The following is a 22,518-nucleotide window of genomic DNA, read 5'->3' on the forward strand; positions in this document are numbered from 1 at the left end:
GGGAAAGAAACATATATTCCTAGTTGAACACTTCAGATTTAGCGGAGGTGGAAAGTGAAGATTTGGCATTCTCTGGATCATTTCTCTTCATTTGCTTTTGAAATCTCAGTAACTGAAATAAATGGGGCTGGCCTGGCTAATTGCTTACCTCTTCACAAGTAAAGAGTGAATTATTTTCTGACTTTTTTTCATAGCAGGTTTTCTTTTTTTTTTTTTAAGAGTGATTTTTGCTATAGGGTGCATGTACTTACCAGAGACATAGAGAGAGAGAGAAAGTGAGAATTTGCTCCCCAGGGGAAATGGTAATGACATAATCCCTTCTCCTCCATTCTCCTTTTGACATTTTGGGCATGCACATGTGCCTGGTGTGAATTTCAAGCTGCCAGGTCTGGGACTCAAACCCTGATTGACCATGTGGGAGTTCAGCGTCCTAACCATCATGTCACCTGCTAGACCAATAGCAGGTGATTTTTAAATCGAACACTTTCTTGAGTTAGACTCGAAGGGGATACCCAGTGCATTAAGAGATGGAAGTGGCCATTGTGGAGGCTCCTGACAAGCCCTTCCACTGAGTGTGGTTTGAAAACTGCGACACCGTCTTCTGAGTGCTTCCTCCTGGCCAGTCTTTCTGGAATAATCTCTTTCACATGTACAAGATCTCCCTAGCACCAACATCCCAGCCCCCAATACTGTTTATTCTCCTCTCTTTCATCACATTTTCACTGTTTGCAAGGTGGTAATGTCCAGCCTGGGGCCTGTTTTCTTCCCCTTTTCCCTCTCAGCATAATGATGTTGCTATTGCCTTTGGCAGGACAACCTCCTGTCACTGGGCCACCTTTGCCCAGTAGCCAGCAAGATACTAGGATCTCAGAGCAGAGTGGGAGAAGCACATGGAATAGCTGCTAACAGACTCTCAGGGGTGTGTATCTGGGAGCAATCAGGATGAACCTAGGGTGCCTCAGGGATAGCGATGGACATAGGAAGCCTTCCATTGAAGAGGGAGGTATAAGGCCTGTCTCTTCATTTGCCAGCACATGTGCATTGGAAATAGAAATTAAACTGCAAAGGGTGCTGAAGAAACTGCTGACAATGATGATTACAGCTGTTGAAGCAATAACGCTGGAAAAAAGACAAAAAATTTGGCCTAACAGTGCAGGAAGAATAACAACTTCAGTTACTTATATGAACTGCTTATTATTTAGCCTAATTACTATCATTTTAGCAATCATGCGTACTATTAAATGCATCAGATTTATTTGTGTGAATCCTATTTGATTACAGCATTAGATTCTGTTTTTGTCAGCTCAGTCATGATAGTCTGTACTTACAGTGGCTGAATAGTCTTACATTTGATTTACCCTTTCTTTGCAAGTTCATAGGTGTCTCTTTCTTTTGGGTAAATCTGACCCTTCTAAGATGAACTAGTTTGCATATCACTAAAGAGTGGATGTTTGGTTATAAAGAACAGGCAGAAATTAGAAGATGGCAGATTTTTTTTTCCTGGTTTACTCTGGGGGAACATAGATATTTGCATTTCCTTCTCTAGCAAGCCTCAGGGCTGAGCAGAGGCTGCTAGTCTGAAGTGGGGAGGGCAGAGGCCATAGTGAAAACCTTACAAGGTCTAGAATAGTGTGGAGGGGAAGGGCTCTCCAGAGAGGAACTGAGTGTTTCCTGTGTGAAATTGTGGCCACAGAGGATTTTAAAGTGGGGAACCTGAGCATTTGTTGGTTTGTATTTTATGAGATGAGAAGGTTTAAGAGAATTTGGCTGGAGGGCATTCCAGAGCAATTTGTACCTATTTGGAAGTTAATGGGTGAATTTAAACTGCTAAAAGATGAAAGATCCCGTTCATTCTACAAGCCTTTTACATACTGATCTCAGTGGCATTGAAAACATTGAGGGTAGCTTTGCTCTGTGATCATGCAGCTATTTTGATTCTCTATAAAGATACATAGGCTTTCTTGTTCTTAGTTCTGTTTTTGATTGGGTTAATGGAACTAGTTTTCCATCCAATATTCATTCCTATTTCATTGGTGGGCATTAGAAAAACCATTAGTAAAAACATTTCCAGTAATATTATACATTTATTAATTTGGAGAGTGAGTGCCTATTAGACCCGGGATATAGAAGTCTGTGTTTGAAATGTTCAGTTTTGCATACCAAGGGCCCTAATGCATGATAAATACTCAAAGTAAATTTGTTGAATTGTATTTGCAAAATTTTAAAAGAAATGTCAGTAGGATACCATAGTAGCTAACGTTTATTCAGTGTACCTAGTGCTTGTGTTGCAGAAAACCAGGTGCCGAGGAGTGGAAAGCAGCACTCAGAGAGATTAGGAAAACAGTTTATTATGCCAGCGGGCGTGGAGGAGTTAACACTCAAAATCTCCAGCCGACTGGGGGTTGGACACCATCTTTTATGGGGGAATTGGGGAACGGGAGGTCTTGGGGTGGGGATTGGGCTCAGATCCCACCCTACATAGCTTCAAAGGGAGAAGTCAGAGAAGCAGAAGTCTAATCTATTCAAGTTACCAATCTATTCAAAGTACTAATGTATTTAAGGTACTAATCCACCCAACTCCGGTTACCCTGTAGCTCCAGGGAGGGGCAGTAATTTAGACAGCGATCAGCCCTGAGTTATTAGTCACAGGAATTTAACAGTTTATAATGGAGGCACTCCTCCAAGATGGAGGCGCTCCTCCAAGATGGAGTCCTGCCTGCATCACTTGGGCCTTGTATTTGATCCTTCATACAGACTGTTTCGTCTGATGGCTGCAACTTTCTTAAGGCAGGCATTACTATCCAGTTTAATAGAGGAGGAAGCTGAGGCCCTAAGAGATTTCTCGCTTTTCCTCTGTCTGTCTCTCTGGTGAGCACACACATGTTAAAAAGAAGAAATCTCCCCAGTAGACAGAAGCTAAGATTCAGCTCCTGATTGATCTCACTGCTTATATAACTCATTAAGTATGGTGCTATTGTGTTTCCTGTTGAAAATGTTGACATTAAACATAGTTTGTAAATTCCCAAATAGTTGTTAAATTGCATTGATATGCTAAGTCACAATGTTATGCAAACATTTTCCAAAGAATTAAAATACATTGCTCAAAAGCAGAACGTTTAGGGACCAGCAGATAACCTAATGGTTATATTGCTGGACTCCCACATAGTAGACAGTGGTTCAAGTCCCGAACCTAGAGACTTGAAATTCATGCCGGGTGCATGTGCATGTGTTCCCAAAATCCTAAGAGGAGAAAGGAGGAGAAGAGATTGCGGCATGACCATCCCCACCTGGCGGATACCCTATAGCAAAAATCTCTCTTAATAAAGAAAGGCAGAAAGTTTAGATAAAGAATTTGATTATTTTCTTTGGCTGATTTACCCAACATAGCATTATTATCAAGTGAGAGAGGGTATTAATAAATGTGTGGTGATGGGACCAGTAGATAGTGTAGTGGTGACGTCACTGGACTCATGTAGCCTCCTCCTGGACCTGGAGGCTTAAAACTTATGCCTGGGAGGGTGTGCGTGTGTGCCCAAAGTCCCAAGAGGAGAATGAAGGAGAAGGGATGGCGGTGTAGCCATCCCCCTGGGGGATGATTTTTCACTTTCTGTCTCTGTCTCTTTCTGTCTCTCTCTGTCTCGTGGGCAAGCACACATGCCCTATAGCAAAAATTTCTCTAAAAAATAATAATAATAATTATGTGGTGATAAAAGGAATAAATCATACTGTCTTGGCAACGAAATTGTGCCATTACCTTACTGACTGACTGCTTGCATCTTTGAGGCAACAAATATTAAAACAATTCTTCATGTTTTTGGCTTATAGGGGGATTCCTCAATGTCAATGTAAGCGAAGTTAGTTTTGATGAAATTCATCAGCTCTTCTCCAAGGATTTAGATATTGAGCCAGGAGGTCACTGGAGGCCTAAAGACTGTAAGCCTAGATGGAAGGTGAGGTACATTTTTTCATAAGTAATATGACTGTTATGTGCATTTGAGAAAAAAAAGTGTTTGATTCAAAATATAGTGTAAAATATCTTTTAAGTCTTGGTAAATGTAAGACATCAAGATTTTTTAATTTAATGCATGGACATTTACAATTCTAATGTGACTTAATGGTGTTGCTTGTGGAGATTGCAAATGCACCCATGCATGTACAAAATGTATGCTCATGTTCTCAATCTCTTGGAGTTCCTGGCAATTAAATATGTGATGAGCTTGGCTTGGAAAACAGTTAATTTTTTTCTTTTTTTAGTTCTGGTCTGTTTGGAAGAGAGACTTTTTTTTTTTTCTGCCTCCTGCAGCTGTCCTTAATGATTACTGACACCTGCAGGCATAGCCCCACCAATTTCTGAAACCCTGAGAACTCACAGGGAGGATATTAAAATCTGAATTTTAAACTGAATCTAGCATTGGGGGTTTCAAGCTCTGTTTTTCAGAGTCTGAGAATTCTAAAGAGGCCACCAAGAGGTCACTTCAGGCTCTTCACCTCTATAAGAGGAGGCAGAGCTCAAGTTTTTGATCTTTTTGATATGACAGAATTCTATTTAATGTTCTATATGAAAATGGTAAGGTCTGTCTCTGCTGCTTTAAAACATTTAAAAACTGTGGGTTAAACCAGAGCTGCTCTCAATACTCTGAAATTGGCTAATAAAAGCATATTCATGTAGTGTTATATATGAGTAGGAAACGACATTTATGTAATCCAAACTAAAACAGATGATTAAATCAAATCATACACCCTAAAGGGTTGTTACGTAATCTCAATCTGATAACAGTTTTTAGTTTCTCTTTTAAAATATCAGTATTCTAACATATTGGTATATTAGTACCAAATTAAAAAAAAAATCACTGATAGGGAGTGGAAAGAATGCTATATTGTTAATGTCTTGAAAAAGAGCCTCGAATTCATTGACCTTGAAGTCATGGTTGGGATGTGTGTAATTTATGTCTGCATTACTAGTACAGAGCACTTTGTGTGAAGTAAGCATGGAACACAGTTTTGTTGAATTGACTTTATGGGAAAAATGCCTTTTTAGCCTTCTTACAAATGATTAAATGAACGTTGAGCTTTCTCTTAGCATCACACAAAATTTGAAGCTGCTCACATGGATTCCAGTACAAATTTTGGCAAAACATTCTGTGTTATAATTGCTGTAGGCAGTTTCCCAGATAAGATTCATTTAGTAAATGAATCTTTTTATATTTCTTGATTAATTTGCCTCATCATTGTTATCTGTATGGCATATGGCCTGAATTGTATATATCCCACTTTTCAAAAGTGTCCTGGGCAGATAAATTGTATGTAACAATTGCTGGTGAATATGTGTATTGAATGCTAATGGGAGACGTGGTCTGCTGAGTCACAGAGGCTGTGGGGGAGCGTGGAGGGTCATGTTGAGACGTGCACTCACAGGGGTGCATTGGGGGTGCAACTAGGATAATTTGGGTTTGGAAAAACTAAGTGTATGCTTGTCATTTTCCCAGTGTTCTATGTGAGATGGATTTTAAATTTTATCGTTTGTTTTCATTTTTTAAGAGCGGGTTATTTATATGAGTAGTTCTGCTTAGCAATACTAGTAGACCATACCTCCATGGGACTCAGGTAACAATATGAAAAGAAGTTTTTAGAAGCAAACTATTGGGCCATCGGAAAAGTCATGATATATTTTTCTATGTCCCTTTATACAAAAATGCACCGTGACTTTTCCAATGATCCAGTAATTCAGGATTCTAGAAATTAAGCTTATTTTATATAGAAATTCTATGATAATGCTGCTCTTATTTCTGCTTTTGGAAATCTGTCTCAGAATATAGTCTCTAGTTCTGAGCTTTGTAACTAGAGGTATGAGAGGAGTCTTGGAGATTGTTCAGAGGTGGCCTAGATTTGCCATATTTAAGTCATTTCTCCTCTAACCTCTCTCTGCCTGTTTATATTCTAGTCACGTCCTGTTCTTTTTTTTTTTTTTTTAGAATTATTTTATTTAACTTTAATTTGACCGGAGGGACAGAAAGAGAGAGAGAGAGAGAGAAAGTGAGAAAGCAAGCTGCCAGATTCGGGACTTGAACTATGGTCAGTCATGTGGGAGTCCAGCGCCCTTAATCACCACGCCATCTGCCGGCCCCCTAGTTATGTCCCATTCTAACATGGGATCAGAGTTGAGAAGGAAAGGGGAAATAACTAGTTTATGTTAAACATCTGCTGTTAACTTGATTCTAGATATTAATATTTGAGGCCCTTTTATTTTTTTCTAATAAAAAAAAAAATACCAGCCAAGGAAACAAATGGCTAGCTAATTAGAACTGAAACCAAAACTGGTGATTTCAGCAATTCCGAACTTTTCCTGAGCACTGCAGGTTTGTGTGGAAGACTTCGACACAGGCTGGATGCTTTTTAGAGACAAGGTTATTTCTACAAGGGAGGTTGGCAGAGGAAGATAGTGATGTTTTTCAGGTCGTTAAAGTGAAGTGTTTACTTACCTGTGACATCAACTTTCCAGTCAGGGTTCAGGTGGAGGGCTTAAACAGTTATGGTCTAAAAATCTACAGGCTTAACCAACTAGGCTTGATGCTGTGTGCTAGACTAGTACATTAGTTCCTACCACCTGCCAAGTGTGAAATAATTAATATAAATATGAAAACATTGGGACCAGCAGTTGGCACAATGGCTATGTCTCTGGACTCCCATGTATTTGATCATGGCTCGAGTCCCGGACCTGTTAGCTTAAACTCACACCGGTGTATGTACATGCATGCCCAAGATCCTGAGAGGAGGATGGAGGAGAAGGGATTGTGGCGTGGCCATCCCCCCGGGGGGTGACTTCTTGCTACCTCTCTCTCTGTTTCTGTCTTTCTGGTGAGCGCGTGTGCCCTATATAAAAAACTGCCCCCACCCCCACCCCCCAAAAAAAACAAAACAGAAAACATCAGCCTCATAGTAGCTACTATCTCTATTTTTTTTTCGTGCTGTCCCATGATTATTAAAGGAAAATGAATAGCAGAGATTTTAGTTTAGATAATTTTGATTTTACTAAGCCATCTTTTGTTCTCTTTTAAAATTAAACTATTCTTAAAAATGTCCCTACTTATGATCCTGGTAATGCAAAATATACAGGTGAAAGTCAGTATTTTCTGTTGATGATATCTTATATCAAATCCCAATTTTACGTGGAGGAGTAGGTCTGAAACTTGTGCGTTATCAATCATTTTCATTTATGTATTCATTAGTAAAATTTAGTAGATATAGTAAAAAATTATTGTCAAAATATTAAATTTAATGCTTTTACATAATTGTTTTTTGTTTTTTTTGCTATAGGGCACGTGCACTCACCAGACAGAGACAGAGACAGAAAGCGAGAAATCAACCCCCAGGGGGGATGACCACGCCTCAATCCATTCTCCTCCATTCTCCTCTTGGGATCTTGGGCATGCATGCACACGTGCCTGGCGTGAGTTTAAGCCACTGGGTCTGGGACATGAACTGTGGTCGACTACGTGGGAGTCCAGCGACATAACCATTACACTACTGCTGGTCCCCATAATTTTCTGTTATAATCAGTTTAGATTGTATTAGGAAATCAGACTATAGAGTGACACAGAGGTATTTTAATTAGATATTGTTTTGCTGTTAATGTTCTTTAAAAAAAAATCTAGTGCTTTTGAACATATGATCTGTAGAAAACATATATATATAAATATATATTTGTTTATTTATTTTAGGTTTTTGCCATAGGGCCCATGTGCCAACTAGACAGACAGAGACAGTGACAGAGGAAGGGAAAATGAAAAATCACCCTTGGTAGGGAGTGTGTGGCCATGCCGCACTCCCTTTCCCTCCATTTTTTCCTTGGATTTTGGGCACATACGTACACTCACCCAGCATGATTTTCAAGTTGCCAGGTCTGAGACTCAAACCACCATCGGCCATGTGAGACTCAAACCACTTAACCACCATGCTATCTGCTGGCTCAAAAACTTTGTTTTAATTTAAATTCTTGTTAGAAAAACCACAGTTATGGGAACCAGCAGTTAGCGTAATAGCTATGTCGCTGGACTCCCACGTAGTCGACCGCGGTTCGTGTCCCAGACCCGGTGGCTTAAAACTCACGCCGGGCGCATGTGCGTGTGTGCCGAAGATCCCAAGAGGAGAATGGAGGAGAAAGAATTGCGGCGTGACCATCCCTTCTGGGGGGTGATTTCTCGCTTTCTGTCTCTCTGTCTCTCTCTGTCTGTCTGGCGAGCACACGTGCCCTATAGCAAAAACTCTCAAAAAAAAAAAAAAACCCACGGTTATAATAAAGCCAGCATAGTTCAGAAATTTATAAGAAAAGTAGTTTAGAAAACTTTTTAGCTTTTCTAAGGGCAAAATTTGAATTGTAAGAAGAACTAGCTTATATGACAAAGTTTGGATTCAAGAAATAGAGGATTTGGGTAATTGATGGTTTATAGTTATTTACTTATTTCCACATTTTATATATATTTTGAAATAATTATTGAATTTTATTTATTATTATTATTTTAAAATTTGCTATAGGGTACATGTGCTCACCAAAGAGAAAGAAAGAGGGAGAGAGGGAAAAGGAAAGAAGGAGGGAGGAAAACTGAGAAAGCAAGATGCCAAGTCCAGACTTGAAGTGCAGTTGGCTATGTGAGAGTCCAGCACCTTACCCACCATTCCACCTACTGGCCCCTCCCATATTGTATATTAACATATTTTATAGAGATGGCATTTTCAGTCTTGAGTTTAAGATTTCCAATAAGTGGGGTTTTATTTTCATATTAGTGAAAAGACTGGTGTACTAAGAAAAGATTTTCATTTCTATATACATGATTTTTTCTTTTACTTTTTGGATGAGAACAAATTTCTTTGGTTTATAAAAAGGATTTATTTTTTGTATTGCTTACATGACCTTTTCTCTTAAGCCTATCATCCTAATATAATTTTATGATCAATTTAATTTTTAATTTAATATTATTCTATCAGTTATATAATTTATAAAATGTACTAAAAGCTTAATTATACATTTTCATTAAATGGAATATACTATATTAACTTCAAATTTGATGGATATATTTTATGGTAAAATTATACATGGTTGAGTTCCTTCAGCAGGCTATGGCTGGAATTCCACAAATGTTGATTTGTAGTTTCTGTTGTATTTCTCAAAAATATCTCCAAGGCTAGGGCCATCTTGGTGGTACAGCAGTAGCATGCTACTCAAGGGAAGCCAGATCCATACAGACGGACGAGAGTTTCGTTCTCTGGTTGAGTAGTACACACTGGACAGATGTGCCCATGATCCTGGCTGGCTGGGAAGGTTGGAAGATTGCAGCATGAAACTCTGCTAACAGTGCTGTCTGACTCTTTCTCTCTGTCACTCCTCCTGAAAGAAAGAACAACTTTAAACATCTTTAGGCCAGATAAACCAAGTGCAGGATAATAGATACAAGTGGAACATTTTTTATTTATCCTTTTATTTATCCTAGAGGGCATGTGCACTGGCCAGAAAGGGACAGAGTGAGAGAGAGAAAGTGAGACGGCACCTCAAGGGGAATGGTCATGCTGCAATCCCTTCTCCCTCATTCTCCCCTTGGGATTTTGGGCTTGCATGCACACAACGTCTGGAATGTTTTTCAAGCTGCTGGTCTGGGACTCGAAGTGCACAGTTGGCTATGTGGGATTTAGCCACCCCGGCTACTATGCTACTGGCTGACCTGAACCACTTTAAAATTCTATTTAAAATTAAAAAAAAAATGATTACTTAGAATCTACTTTAAAATCTTGAAGTTACTCTTCCCACATTGTTCTCTCTCATTCCACACGTCTAGCCCATAGCCAAACACTGTTAATTTTCCTCTTAAATATTTTGAAAATGTGTACCTCTCTTCTCCTGTACCCTCTATTAAGAGGTTGAAGCTACTATTATTACATCTTGCTTTTACTGTTGCATTAATTTCTTAACTCTGTCTCAGTCCATTTTTGGTTTTCTCCAGTTGTTCTTCCATACTGCCAGCAGAATAGTCTTGCCATTACCAGATGTGACTTATCACTCCCTTTAAATCTTTTAGTCATTTTCCATGGTGTTCATAGGATAGAGACTACAGTTCTTAGAATAGCCTTCAAGGCCATTTATACCTCCCTAGCTTCTTGAGACCTAGTGGCATGAGCATAAGGGCCATATCTATGAGCCATGTCTATTTTTACTTACCTTTGCTCTTCCAGTGTGAAAAGTCATACTGGTGTGACTTTAAGACCATCAGAAGTTTTTTTTCCCACTTTTTCTTTCTTTCTTTCTTTTTTTTTCTTTCCTTTACATTTTTGCCATAGGGTGCATGTGCTTGCTGGAGAGAGACAGGGAGATGGGGGAGTGAGAAATCACCCTCTAGGGGAATGGCCATGCTGCAATCCATTTGACTCCATGATCATCCTGGGATTTTGAGTATGCACACACATGCACCTGGCATGATTTTCAAGCCACCAGATACAGGACTTAAACCATGGTTGGCCTTTGGGAGTCCAGTGTCTTAGCCACCATGCCACCTGCTGGTCCCCCATCAGAAGTTTTTAAGGGTCAGTACCTCTGTCTTTACCTCTAGGATTGGCTGCTATGTTTTTTACCTGTGTGACTTTCTTTTTAAAGGTGGCAGTTCTCATTCCTTTCCGTAATCGCCATGAACATCTTCCAATTTTTTTCTTGCACCTGATTCCAATGCTCCAGAAACAACGGCTAGAATTTGCCTTTTATGTCATTGAACAGGTAAGACTTTTAAAAAATAATCACAAAGTCTACTAGGACCTAAACTGTTAGATATGGCTTGATTGAAATTGTTTTATGTATGTTTAAATTAATGAAGTAACTAAAATAATTGGTTTTATAGTTGGATAACATTCCATGTTAACTTGAGACTGTATTTTCTTGGGATAATTTTAGTTCGGTCAAATGAGTTAAGTAGCAATTATATTCATCTTTAGTACCATAGCCTTGATATATTTTAATGACGTTCTCAATATTGGATTGTCAAACTATGATTTAAAAAAATAATTGTACAGCTGTATATTTTCTTTATAAGGTTACTTATTCCTTTGTATTGTTGTATTGTTTCTTTTTATGGACTTGTTAGGCTTGTGGTCTTCGTTTATTCCTGAAACCTGTTATAGAGTTCATTTAATTGAGAAATTGCTTGTTTTATGATTTAAGTTATTGGAGAGCATTTCAACTCATGTACTGCTCTCTGGACTCATAACTGGTACTCTTTGGGGTCCTATTCTAATTATGCTAAAGCACCCTCAGATTACTTTTTAAATTTACAGCATTCAGTTTTGAAAGAGCATTTTAATTTATAATCCATGAATTTAAGTACAAAAAGTGAAGTGTCTTTTTTAACAGAAACACTTATTTGGTTTGTTTGTTTTTAACAGCAAAACATTGATAATTTTTAGTTGAAGATTTCTCAATACCATGGAGTAGTTTGCTAGCCCAGAAAATCTACTTTGGATCAACTTCTTAGGTAATCAGGAACACCTGAATGAGAGCCAGGTAGTAATTCTTGAAAATACAAAGTAGGGATTAGATGTGGTGCAGTGGTAAACACAATGTTCTGCAAGGTTGACCCACAAGAGAAACTTCCGGGTTTGAGTCCAGAGACCTTTCTGAGAATATTGGGCAAATACATATCCAGTATTTGGAACTGGCTGGGGTGGATCATAGCATTGAAGACCCCATTGAGGTGCTATCTCTGTGTGTCTGTTTCTCTTGCTTATGGAAGAAATGAATGAATCAACTTTTAAGAAAGCGATTTACAGGGAACATTTGCTATCCTGTTTTCATAGTGTTTTGTTTTGTTTTGTTTTAGTTTTAGTTCTTGTTATAGGATGCATGAATTTGACTGAAAGAAATCACCCCAGGGGAGATGGGCTAGTCCTTTCTGCACTCTCCTCTTGGGCTTTTGAGCCTGCACACACTTGTGCCTGTTTTTTTTTTTTTTTTTTTTCCAAGCCACTGGTTCCAGGACTCAAACTAGCAGTTGGCAATCTGGCACCCAACCCCTTAACCACAATGCCACCGTCTGACCCCAGTTATTCAGTTCAATGACATCTCTTAGTAGAGGCACCTTGATTGTTTCAGACACATGTATATTTGCTAACCTTGCTGAGCTTCACATAAGTAATAGGACACTAGTCTTTCCAGAGTGTAGACTTAGTTCCATAACTGATAAGGAAGCAAGCATGCCTTCAGTGAACTGACAAGTTAAAAAAAAAAATCACATATTACATAGAAAACTAAACCATATGATGGTTTTAAAATCTGAGATTCTGTTCTTTTAGAAATAGATATTGTCTGGGTCAGCAGGTGGCATAGTGGTAAGGACTTCCACATGCTTGACTGTGGGTTGACTCCTGGACCCGGCGGCTTGAAATAGGCAGGGCATGTATGCATGTGTGCTCAAAATCCTGAGAGGAGAATGGGAGAGAAGGGATTGAGGTGTGGCCATTCCCCCAGGGAGTGATTTCTCACTTTTTGTCTCTCTAGCGAGTATACATGTAAAAATACAGTAAAAGTATAGTAAAAATCTCTCCTAAAAAAAGGAAGAAATAGATACTATCGAGAAGAAAGACTTCCATTTGTTTCTGAACAGTAACTGTGACTAAGTCATAGTTCTTTAGCATAGTCTATTCAAATAGAGTTGAAATGACTCCAACTTATTATAGCCTGTCTTTGTTTAAAAACTATAAAGTGTAAGTGTAAAGATAGAATTTAACTTTCTACATTCTTCTTAAATGTGGAAATTTAAAAAGAAACTTAAAAAGTGTTAACAGTTGAACACCAGATCTCCATCCCAACCTGTCTACTATTATTATTGTAATCTTATGTATATGTTTTAAAGAGTACATAATACATTAGTAATTTTATATTACAGTATACTGACCTTTCTGGTTGCTTTATGTCATTGCCAACTTTTGGTTTCGTTAGTCTTTTTAATTTCAGCCATTTTAGTGGTTCTGTAGTAGTATTTTACTGCAGATTTATGTATGTATGTATTTATGTTTTTTGCTATAGGGCTCATGCACTTGCCAGAAAGACAGAGAAAGAGACAGAAAGTGAGAAATCGTCCCCCTAGGGGGGCTGGCCACACTTCAGTCCCTTCGCCTCCATTCTCCTCTCGGGATCTTGGGCACACATGCACACACGCCCTGCGTGAGTTTAAGCCACTGGGTCTAGGACTCGAACAGTGATTGACTACATGAGAGTCCATCAACATAGCCATTACACCAACTGCTGGTCTCATGGCAGTTTTAACTGGTATTTCCCTAATAACAAATGAAGTTGAAAATCTTCTCATACACTTATTTCCTTTTTGATGAAGTTTCTGTTCACATCTTTTTCTCTATTTTTGTGTTGTCTTCTTACTGAGTGTAAGGGTTATTTACGTATTCTAGGTACAAGTCTTTTATAAGACATTTTTTCAAATATTTGCTATGGTTTGTTTTGTTTTCTTGACTATGTCTTTTGAAAATAAACATTAGTTTTCATGGTCCAATTTATTGATATTTTTTAAATGCCTGTGCTTTTTTGTGTTATATTTGAGTAATTGTTCTCTAAGATTTTTTGTTTTCTTCCAGAAGTCTTATAGTTTTAGCTTAAGCACAGGCTAATTCACTTTGAGTTAATCTTATGAATGGTATAAAGTAAGGACAAAGATTCATTTATTTTTAACCTATGGTTAGTTCCATCACCATTTGTCAAAAAGATGATCTTTTCTCCATTGAGTTGCTTTGACATCCTTATCGAAAATCAGTTAATGTTTATGTATTTGTATATACGTGAGCCTATTTCTGATCTGTTTTGTTCTATTAAATCATCAGCTTGTCAGTTTTTACAAAACAAGCCTGGTAGGGTTAATTTTCATTTTTACTAATAAATAGCAGAGTAAATAATAGACAAAGTAACAACATGGCTTATATTATTAGAGAGGTTTTTTTTTTGTAGAAAGTATTCTTTTTTTCTTTTAATTTGCCATAAGGCACATGTACTCACCAGGGAGAGGGGAAAAGTGTGAAAACACCCCTAAGGGGAGTGGAAAATATTTAAAGTTTTGTTTCTAAAATGATTATACTTTTTTTCAGCTCCTTTGTGTTTTATTATGGATCAGTCTCCCCTTTTAAAAATGTTCTCACTCTTAGTTTTTTAAAAAGAAATGAAAAATACTTTATTCATGATAGAGCACAGGCATGAACACAGGAGAGAGAGAGCGAGGAGCTTTTCATGCATCTCATCATACCATGATCTCCTTTCCCCAGCTCTTCAGCTTGTTAGGATCTTGGCCATGTGTGCATACACCTGTATGTTTTCACACTGATCCAGGATCCAAACTCGCGGACGGCCATGTGGCTTCCAGCACTGTAGTTCAATATGCTGCCAAGTGCATCACCAGGCTGGGCCCCTCAGCTTTTTTGCCATTCCTGTCCTCCTTCCTCTTGGAAATCCTTGGTGTTTACTGAAACATACTTCAACGTGTAGTATCTTGCAAGTTTTGTACCCTGCACATATAATGACATGTATGGTGCATATTACATTACTTTTTAATATAATAGCTTATACTATGAACATTGACCTTTTTTCTTGGGACCAGCAGCTGGCATAATGGCTATGTCGCTGGACTCCCAAGTAGTAGACTGCGGTTTGAGGCCTGGACCTGGTGGCTTAAACTCACACCGGCACCTGTGTGTGTATGCCCAAGATCCCGAGAAGAAAATGGAGGAAAAGGGGTTGTGGCATGGTCATCCCCTCTAGGGGGTGATTTCTTGCTTTCTGTCTGTCTCTCTATGTCTTTCTAGTGAATGCACAAGCCCTATAGCAAAAACCACTCAAAAAAAAAAAGAAAAAGAAAATTGACATTTTTCTTTTCTACCTAATAAATAAAAAATTTTAACTACTTTCATGAAAGCCATAATTGTAGATTTCTAGGTCACTTTGACTAACTGCTAGTTTTCTTTTCTGAAACCTTGATCCCACATAGTATCTTGGGAGATGAGATATCTTTGTGATGAGATATCTTTGAGATGAGATATCTTTGAGATGAGATATCTTTTCCTTTTGAAGGCATGTGTTCCTGAGTGGTCAGCACCATTGAGTTATCTTGTGTATGTGATGAAGAAATCTTTGCAAAACAACTAAGACGCATATTTTTATTTTCAAACCTCTTAAGTCTGAATCTTAGCCTTGATCAATATTAATTCAAAACTGTTACATGTGATGGTATATACTTTTGAGCTAGAAACATTTCACCACATAAGAAATAGAGGAGTAACTTTTACAATGGGCAGTGGCCAGACTTGCTAAACAATGGAAGAGGAGCTCAGGAGCCCTAGGAGGAGTGTTCGTGGGTTTACCCCTTCTCCTTTCCAAACTGTAAAAATGAGAGTGGATGGAAAAAACTTTAAAATATATTAAAGTGCAAGGACAAAGAGATGGTAGTGAGTGAGAGATTTTGACACATTTCTAAAAGTCAGGAAGCAAAGGGAGTGTGGGCTGCTGCCTAGCTGAACAGAGGGTGTTCAGATCCACATGTATGTAGAGTGATGTGGCGAGCGTCAATTTGCTAGACAAATCCTGAGACTCTCAGCACTTAAGATGCCACAGAGACAGTGCTTTAGTCTCTCTGTGACAAGAAAAGAGATTGTTAGAAAATTTGATTACAAAACAGTCAGATCCCCAGGTCCCCTTCTTAGCTTGTGTTACCAGGTGTTTAAAGTGGTGTAGTTTTATAGAGTATGAAAACTTGATTCTCTGGAGAAACTGTGCTTGAGCAGCTCCTGACTGTACTGGCAGATCTATGTTGTGGGGCCAAGAACAAAAGGATTCAGTGAGTCTGCATGCTGACCCTGAAGACCCTCAGGCCTTTTCCTGTCTGGCTTTTTCAAGCCCAAGAGTCAAAGGTGGATCTCCCCACCTCTAGGCTGTAGCAAGACATGTGTGCTATCTGCATTAGAGAAATAGGTGGGCCCCAGGGAAAAGGCTCCAGATGTAACTTTTGGAGACTCCAAGGAGAGGGTAGGCTCTGTTACTTTACACCTCCAGGCAGCCTGCTTTCATTCATTTGAAAGGAGATAAGGCCAAGAACAGACCAAAGGGGGAGCACTCCCCTGCCCCTTTCTGGTGAGGAAAGACAGATGTAAATAATTGTGTATGTCAGGGGGAACTCAGAGCAGATAGAGTGGTAGGGGGAAGAAGAAATGCTCTTATATGGTATATTTGGGAATCTTCCTCTGTGGAAGGAGGATTAGAGCAACCCTGGATGATGTAAAGGAGCATGCCATGCTGACCCCCAGGGACGCGCCTTCCAGGCAAGGTAGGAGAATGCTTGTGCTTGAGCAAAGGCCATCGTGTCTACAGCAGTGGCTGGAGCAGTGAGTTGAGAACACCGGGGAGGAACGGGGAGGAAATTAGACAAGTGGAATGAGGAGCAAATAATGAAGGGCAAGACAAGATGAAAACTTGGGGGACCCTATGTGTGGTCAGAAGATTCTGGATGGGGGCCAGGAGATGGCGCAATGGTTACAGTGCTGGACTCCCACGTAGTTGACCACAGTTTGAGTCCTGGACCCAGCAGCTTAAATTCACCAGGGCGCGTATGCGTGTTATGTCCAAGATCCCAAGAGGAGAATGGAGGAGAAGGACCTGCAGCATGGTCATCCTCCTTGGGTGATGATTTCTCACTTTCTGTCTCTCTGTCAAGTACATATACCAAAAATCTCTCAAAAAAAAAAATAGGTGACTCTGGATGTTCTTAGGTAGAGGAGTGACGTGATCTAACTATGCTTAAGAGAAGGACTCTGGCTGCTGTGTGGAAGGTAAGCTGCAGCGGGACAGGCTGAAATAAGGAAAGCAGTTACAAGTTACAAGGCTTTCGCAGTTGTCCAGGTGGGAGATGATGACTTGGGCCACTGTGGTTGTGGCAGAGGATCTGGGGCTGGGGGCTGGGGGCTGGGCAGTGCTAGGTATTAAGTGCTGATGGACTGACTATGCAGTGTCAGTGATGGAGAACAGTTAGACATGGTGCCAGGATTTTTGTCTAAAGAAGGAAGAGCATTGCCATTTTCTGAAGTGCAGATGTATGGCATACTGGAGGGAAAGAAATGTGCCTTTTGTTGCTTAAGTTTGGTTGAGGGGTGTGTGTGTGTGCACGCGCGTGTGTGTGGATATACACTGTGCTGGGAGGTATAGTTGAGAGTGGTTTGCCGACTCTGCAATCTATAGTAGAGCCTGAAAGATTGGAGGGCATAAAAGCAGTGAAAATAGATATGGACATTGGAGACCGTGTAGAGGGATGGTGGGAGAGGGGAAGAGTATAGGGAAGGAAATCAGGGAGAAAAAATAGGCAAGGTATTTGTGGGACACAGACATGGTTTATCACCTGTTGATCATAACATGTATCGTATTCTCAACTGGACTGGTCTGAGATGTGTTTCATGATCGGTAAATTCTCTTTACAGCTCTAATGATGTATAGGGATTGAATGTTAAAAATAAGAATAATAAAAATAAGAAAAGAGTGGTTTGCAACAATTTTTACATAGATATATGTAGATGCCTTTCAGCTTTTTAGTGCCTTATTTTCAAATATGAATGAACAGCCAAGAATCCTTAGAATTTGAAGAAAATCTTAGCAAGAAGAGACAAAACCCAGCAAAAATGCGACACGGGGGCCAGCCTTGTGGCCTGATGGTTAAAGGAGATATATCCCACATGACGGACTATATAGTTTGACTGTTACCCTTGGTGGCCTGAAAAATACACTGGGAGTATTTCATGCATGCTCAAAAATCCCAACAGGGTGGAGAAATGGAGACGGGATTGCAGTGTGAAAGCCCATTAGGGGTACTTGCTCTTTCTCTCTCTTTTTCTCTCTCTCTGTGAGCACATATGTCCTTTAGCAAAATGTAAAAAAAAAAAAAAAAAAGAAAGAAAGAAAAAGACAGGAGGAAACAGAAAAGCTTTAAAAAGAAAGTAAGAAAGAAAAATATTATAATCATAATCAGAATACATAGAAAGTGAGAGACTACAGTGTGTGAAACAAATACAGTTCATCATAAGGAACAGTTAGAATAAACGTTATTGAAAATGGAAATATAACCAAAACCAAACTTTTGGTTGAATGACTGGAAGAGAACTTTTAAATAACCTCTAAAATAGAACCAAAACACGAGAAACTATGGATCAGTCTAAGGGTACCAATATGTCCCGGGGGTAACTGTTCTCCAAGATGCACCTCAAGGTCTTTGCCTCCTTATCATCAGGACCCTGTGTAGCCTCGTTCACAATGAAGATGGGCTGACTTGCTTGGAGAATTGCACGACATATGTGACTCTGGAGGTGAGGTCATAAAAGACACCTCTGCTTCTGCCTTGGTTTCTTGGATGACTTGTTCTTGGGGAAGCTGTCTGCCATGTCACTTAGATGCTTGGTCAGTCCTGTGGAGTGGAACCGGCTTGCCAGCACCATCATGCCAGTCATGCCAGGAGCCCCCTTAGAAGTAGACCCTTCTGCCCCAGTCTAGCTCTCTGATTCTTTTAGCCCTCTTGCCTCCATCTGCCAGGGGAGGCCCTGGGCCTGATGGACGAAGGTGAGGCATTTCCCCTCTGCTGAATTCTTCATCCATGGAAACCATTACGACTGCTTTTTAAAGTCACTTCATTTTGCTGTGATTTGTTAGACAGCAATAGATAATATGATTATTAATTAGGGTTCTGGAAAAAATGTAGCAGAAAAGAATGGGAGGGTAGGAAGGAAAATGTCTGAAGAAGGAATTTAAGAAATTTCCCTAGAAGTGAAGGCAGGAGTCTTTAGATTAAAGGGGCCCCTCTGCACATATGAATAATATATAGATCCACTATGAAGCATAGTATTTTGAAATTTTTAGAATACAGATGAAAAAGAGAAGAGAGTAAAAATGTTCTATAAGAAAAATGACAAATAATTATGAATAGAAATATACCAGAACTGACACCTTGAGCCATGCCTTTAAAATTCTAGGGAAAAGTAATATTTAAAAAAAATTTACCAGAGAGCACTTGTGCTGATTGGAGAGAGACAAGAGGGAACGAGGGAGGGAACAAGAACGCAGTCCCCGTGGGTCATGGTCATGCCACAATTCCTTCTCCTCTGTCTCTTCCTTTTCTTGGGATTTTGGACACATGCACGTGTACCCCAGGTGTTTTTCAAGATGTGAGGTTCAAGATAGGAGCCATGTGGTCTGACGTGTGAGATCTAACCATCTCAACCACCAGGCCATGGGCTGGCCCAGGAAAAGTAGTTTTCAACCTAGAATTTTTTGAGGTAATTGAAATCTCAATAAAGTGTGAGGGCAAATTAGTGGCATTGTCCATTATTCATTGACTAAAGGTGTATGACACACATACACACATGTGTGCACACACAGACACGGGATTTTAAGAAGCTAGTGAACAATGCGCCTCAGCAAGTTGAGAAAGTCAATTGAGAGACATGGTTGATGTAGGAATGAAGGAAAATTCCTAGATGACAGTCACACCTGGGCTGAGTGCCAAAAGTCTGGACTGGAACAAGAGGTGAGGGCAGTGGGAGTAGGCTCTGGAGCTGGAGAAGGGATGGATAGAGGATTTGATGTATTTGGATGATTACATCAATTATTAATAGGTATGGGGCACATCTGTTAGGCTTTTTGAACAAAGTAGTGATAATTATATTAAAAAAAAAACTATAGTTAGTTCCAGCTTGAGAAAGAGCAAAATCAATTTACTCAGCACTGAAGAAATATTTACTTAGCAATGTAAACTACTGACTTAATAAAAAATTACGCTCTAAGTGTGTTGGGAAAGATGGAGGCGGGGCACTGGATGTGGTAGTGTAACTTGTTCTTTGCCACGTTAAGAAATCAGTAGACAGAGGCCAGCAAGTGGCATAGTGGTTAAGGTGCTGAACTCCCAGATGGTGGACTGAAGTTCAGGTCCCGGACCTTGTGGCTTGAAAATCACACCAGGCACATGTGCGTGTATAACCAAAATCCCAAGAGGACAATGGAGAAGGGATAGTGGTGGAGAATGATTTGTCGCTTTCCCTTCCTCTCTGTCTCTCTCTGGTGAGCGCATGTGCCCTAAAGCAAAAACCTAAAATAAAATAAGGGAGTAGACAGTATTCAAAGTTAATGAAGCAAGAAATATCAGAACCCTCACTCCCTCAGAATATCTAGGTGTAAGTACCAGAATAAACAGCTAGAAGAGCTGAAATGTTTTGCTCTTGGGGGATGAAGAAGGTAGACAGGGAACTTCTTATTTTTATTGTAAGTCTTTAAGTATTAGGTTTACATTTAATAAAAACCATTTTTAAAACCTTAAAAGAAAGTAGTTCGTTAAAGCTAATGTTGATATGCCAGTAATAACAATAACAATTTACCTTCACTCCCCCCCCCCTTTTTTTTTTGAATCCTATTTCACTGGTAAAAAAAGAAGCTGTACAAAGTAGAGTGATTTCTGTTAGGGCAGGTTAGTGCCAGATCCGGAACGGAAATGAGCACCATTTTACTCTCTAGGCGGAATTCTTAGGTATCCTGTGTCTCATTCTTTCTCTCATGATCTGTTTTGTTTTGTATTTTGGAAATGTTGCTAAGATGTGGGCAAATGCTCATTCATTTTCTTCAGACACAAAAAGAAACTTCCGTGTTGTCAGTGAATCTTAATATAGTTTCACTAGTAAATAAAGGAAAACAGTTATAGCATAGGGAGCTGTGTTCTGTGTCACGTTTTCCTACCTTTTGGTTCCTTAAAATATTCTTGGCTTTTATCATAAGCAAGAATAATTGAAATAGAAACCGTTTGTGACACTTTAACGTATTTTCCCTAGTAAAAAAGGAAAATGTTTGGAATAAAGCAAGCTGGGTTTTGTGAAATGAGTTACAGTTGTTTTTGTCTCTAAAGTCCTCTTGGTCCCTGTAAAGTAAAGGGAGAACCCCCTGGCTTTGTTATGTAAAAGAAGGGTCACTGTGGAGTCACTATTTATTTCCTACTTTTATTAGTCCTAACAGCCTATGGAAAGCGCTACTAAAATATAAAACCTATATTATTTTTAATGGTTTTATTTTACTTTCCTGGATATACATAACCTATATCTTGTGTTTAAAGTAGAGCAGAAATATAAATAACATTATTATTTAAATTTCACAATGTACCAAGTAGATTAAATAATAATGTTGTTTTCTTCTGTTACCAGGTATAAATGAATATACTAAGTACATTTGAAAGTCTTGAAGTATGTTTATAACTTGTCTATTTCAGTGTAATGTTATTATTTGACCATGATTCAACAAATTAGAAAAATACAGGGAAACGTCAGATGGCAAAGCCTACTAAGTCCATTTCTGTTTTCTCCCTGGGTGTGCTCTGGGAAGACTGGCACGCAGCCTTTTAACCGTGCAATGCTCTTCAATGTGGGCTTCAAGGAGGCCATGAAAGACAGCGTCTGGGACTGCGTCATCTTCCATGATGTGGATCACCTACCTGAAAATGACCGCAACTATTACGGCTGTGGAGAAATGCCACGTCATTTTGCAGCAAAGCTGGATAAGTACATGTATATGTAAGTAGTACGCACTGTTCCAGTATTACATGGCGAACCTGCACAGTCACAGCATTGAGGTGGCAGCAGCCGTCTGAGAGAGCCGGGGTTCTAAGGAACATTGTCCTTAACTCCAGCGTGTCCTAGGGAGCCAGGACAGAGTGGTGTGTCCCTCTGGGCACTTCCTGACCTAGAGGTTTGAGTGTGGTGTGGTAGGAAAGAGAGCCTGGTTTGTGCAGTCGAGCATGTGTAGATTGCAATTTGGGTTTTCATACATACAGGGCTTGGTGGTTTCCTTGCATCTCTGAAGGTTGGTTTCCTGTCCCTTGGCAGGTAGAACCCATCCGTAGGGCAGCTGCGAGATCATGTATGCTCTGTGCCTGCCACGTGGTAGGTGCTTAACTCAGGTTGGCACCTCCTGCCTTCCCTCTCTCCAGGGATGGTTCAGTGCCACAGAACTCCCTCTCGTGCATGTATCTCCTTCATACAATATGCATTCTTGACTGGCCCTTTAGTAATAAGAAATAACACTTTTCATTTTCTTTACTATTTTTTTTTCCTTTAAAAATCATTTATTTTTTATTTATTATTATTTTTAAAATTTGACCAGAGAGAGATGGGGTTGGGTGGAGTGGGGTTGGGGCAAATGAGAAAGCAAGCCACTGGTTCTGGGACTCAAACCTTGGTCGGCCATATGGGAGTCCACCTTTAACCACCAGGCCACCTGCTGGCCCTTGTTGTTTTCTTTATTTTTAATCAACAGAGGGACCAGCAGGTGGCGTGGTGGTTGGGGTGCTGGACACTCCCACATGGCTGACCACGGTTCTAGTCCTGGATCTGGAGGCTTGAAAGTAACATTGGGCACATGTGCATATGTGTCTAAAATCCCGAGAAGAGAGTGGAGGAGAAGGGATTGCAGCATGGCCATCC

The 22,518-nt window shown here is 39.6% G+C and overlaps 1 protein-coding gene across 1 annotated transcript in view; it reads left to right on the forward strand.

Annotated features, from left to right (window-relative positions):
- The window catches only part of B4GALT6 (beta-1,4-galactosyltransferase 6), a 73,449-nt gene that overhangs the window by 43,645 nt on the left and 7,286 nt on the right, over positions 1–22,518 (forward strand). The window contains exons 4-6 of the mRNA XM_006150572.2: positions 3,826–3,950; positions 10,640–10,756; positions 21,422–21,609. Of these exons, the coding sequence (XP_006150634.1) occupies positions 3,826–3,950; positions 10,640–10,756; positions 21,422–21,609 (430 nt within the window). The remainder of the gene's footprint in view (positions 1–3,825; positions 3,951–10,639; positions 10,757–21,421; positions 21,610–22,518) is intronic.

This window comes from Tupaia chinensis, unplaced genomic scaffold (genome assembly GCF_000334495.1).
Source record: "Tupaia chinensis unplaced genomic scaffold, TupChi_1.0 Scaffold000290_1, whole genome shotgun sequence".
Lineage (NCBI taxonomy): Eukaryota > Metazoa > Chordata > Mammalia > Scandentia > Tupaiidae > Tupaia > Tupaia belangeri.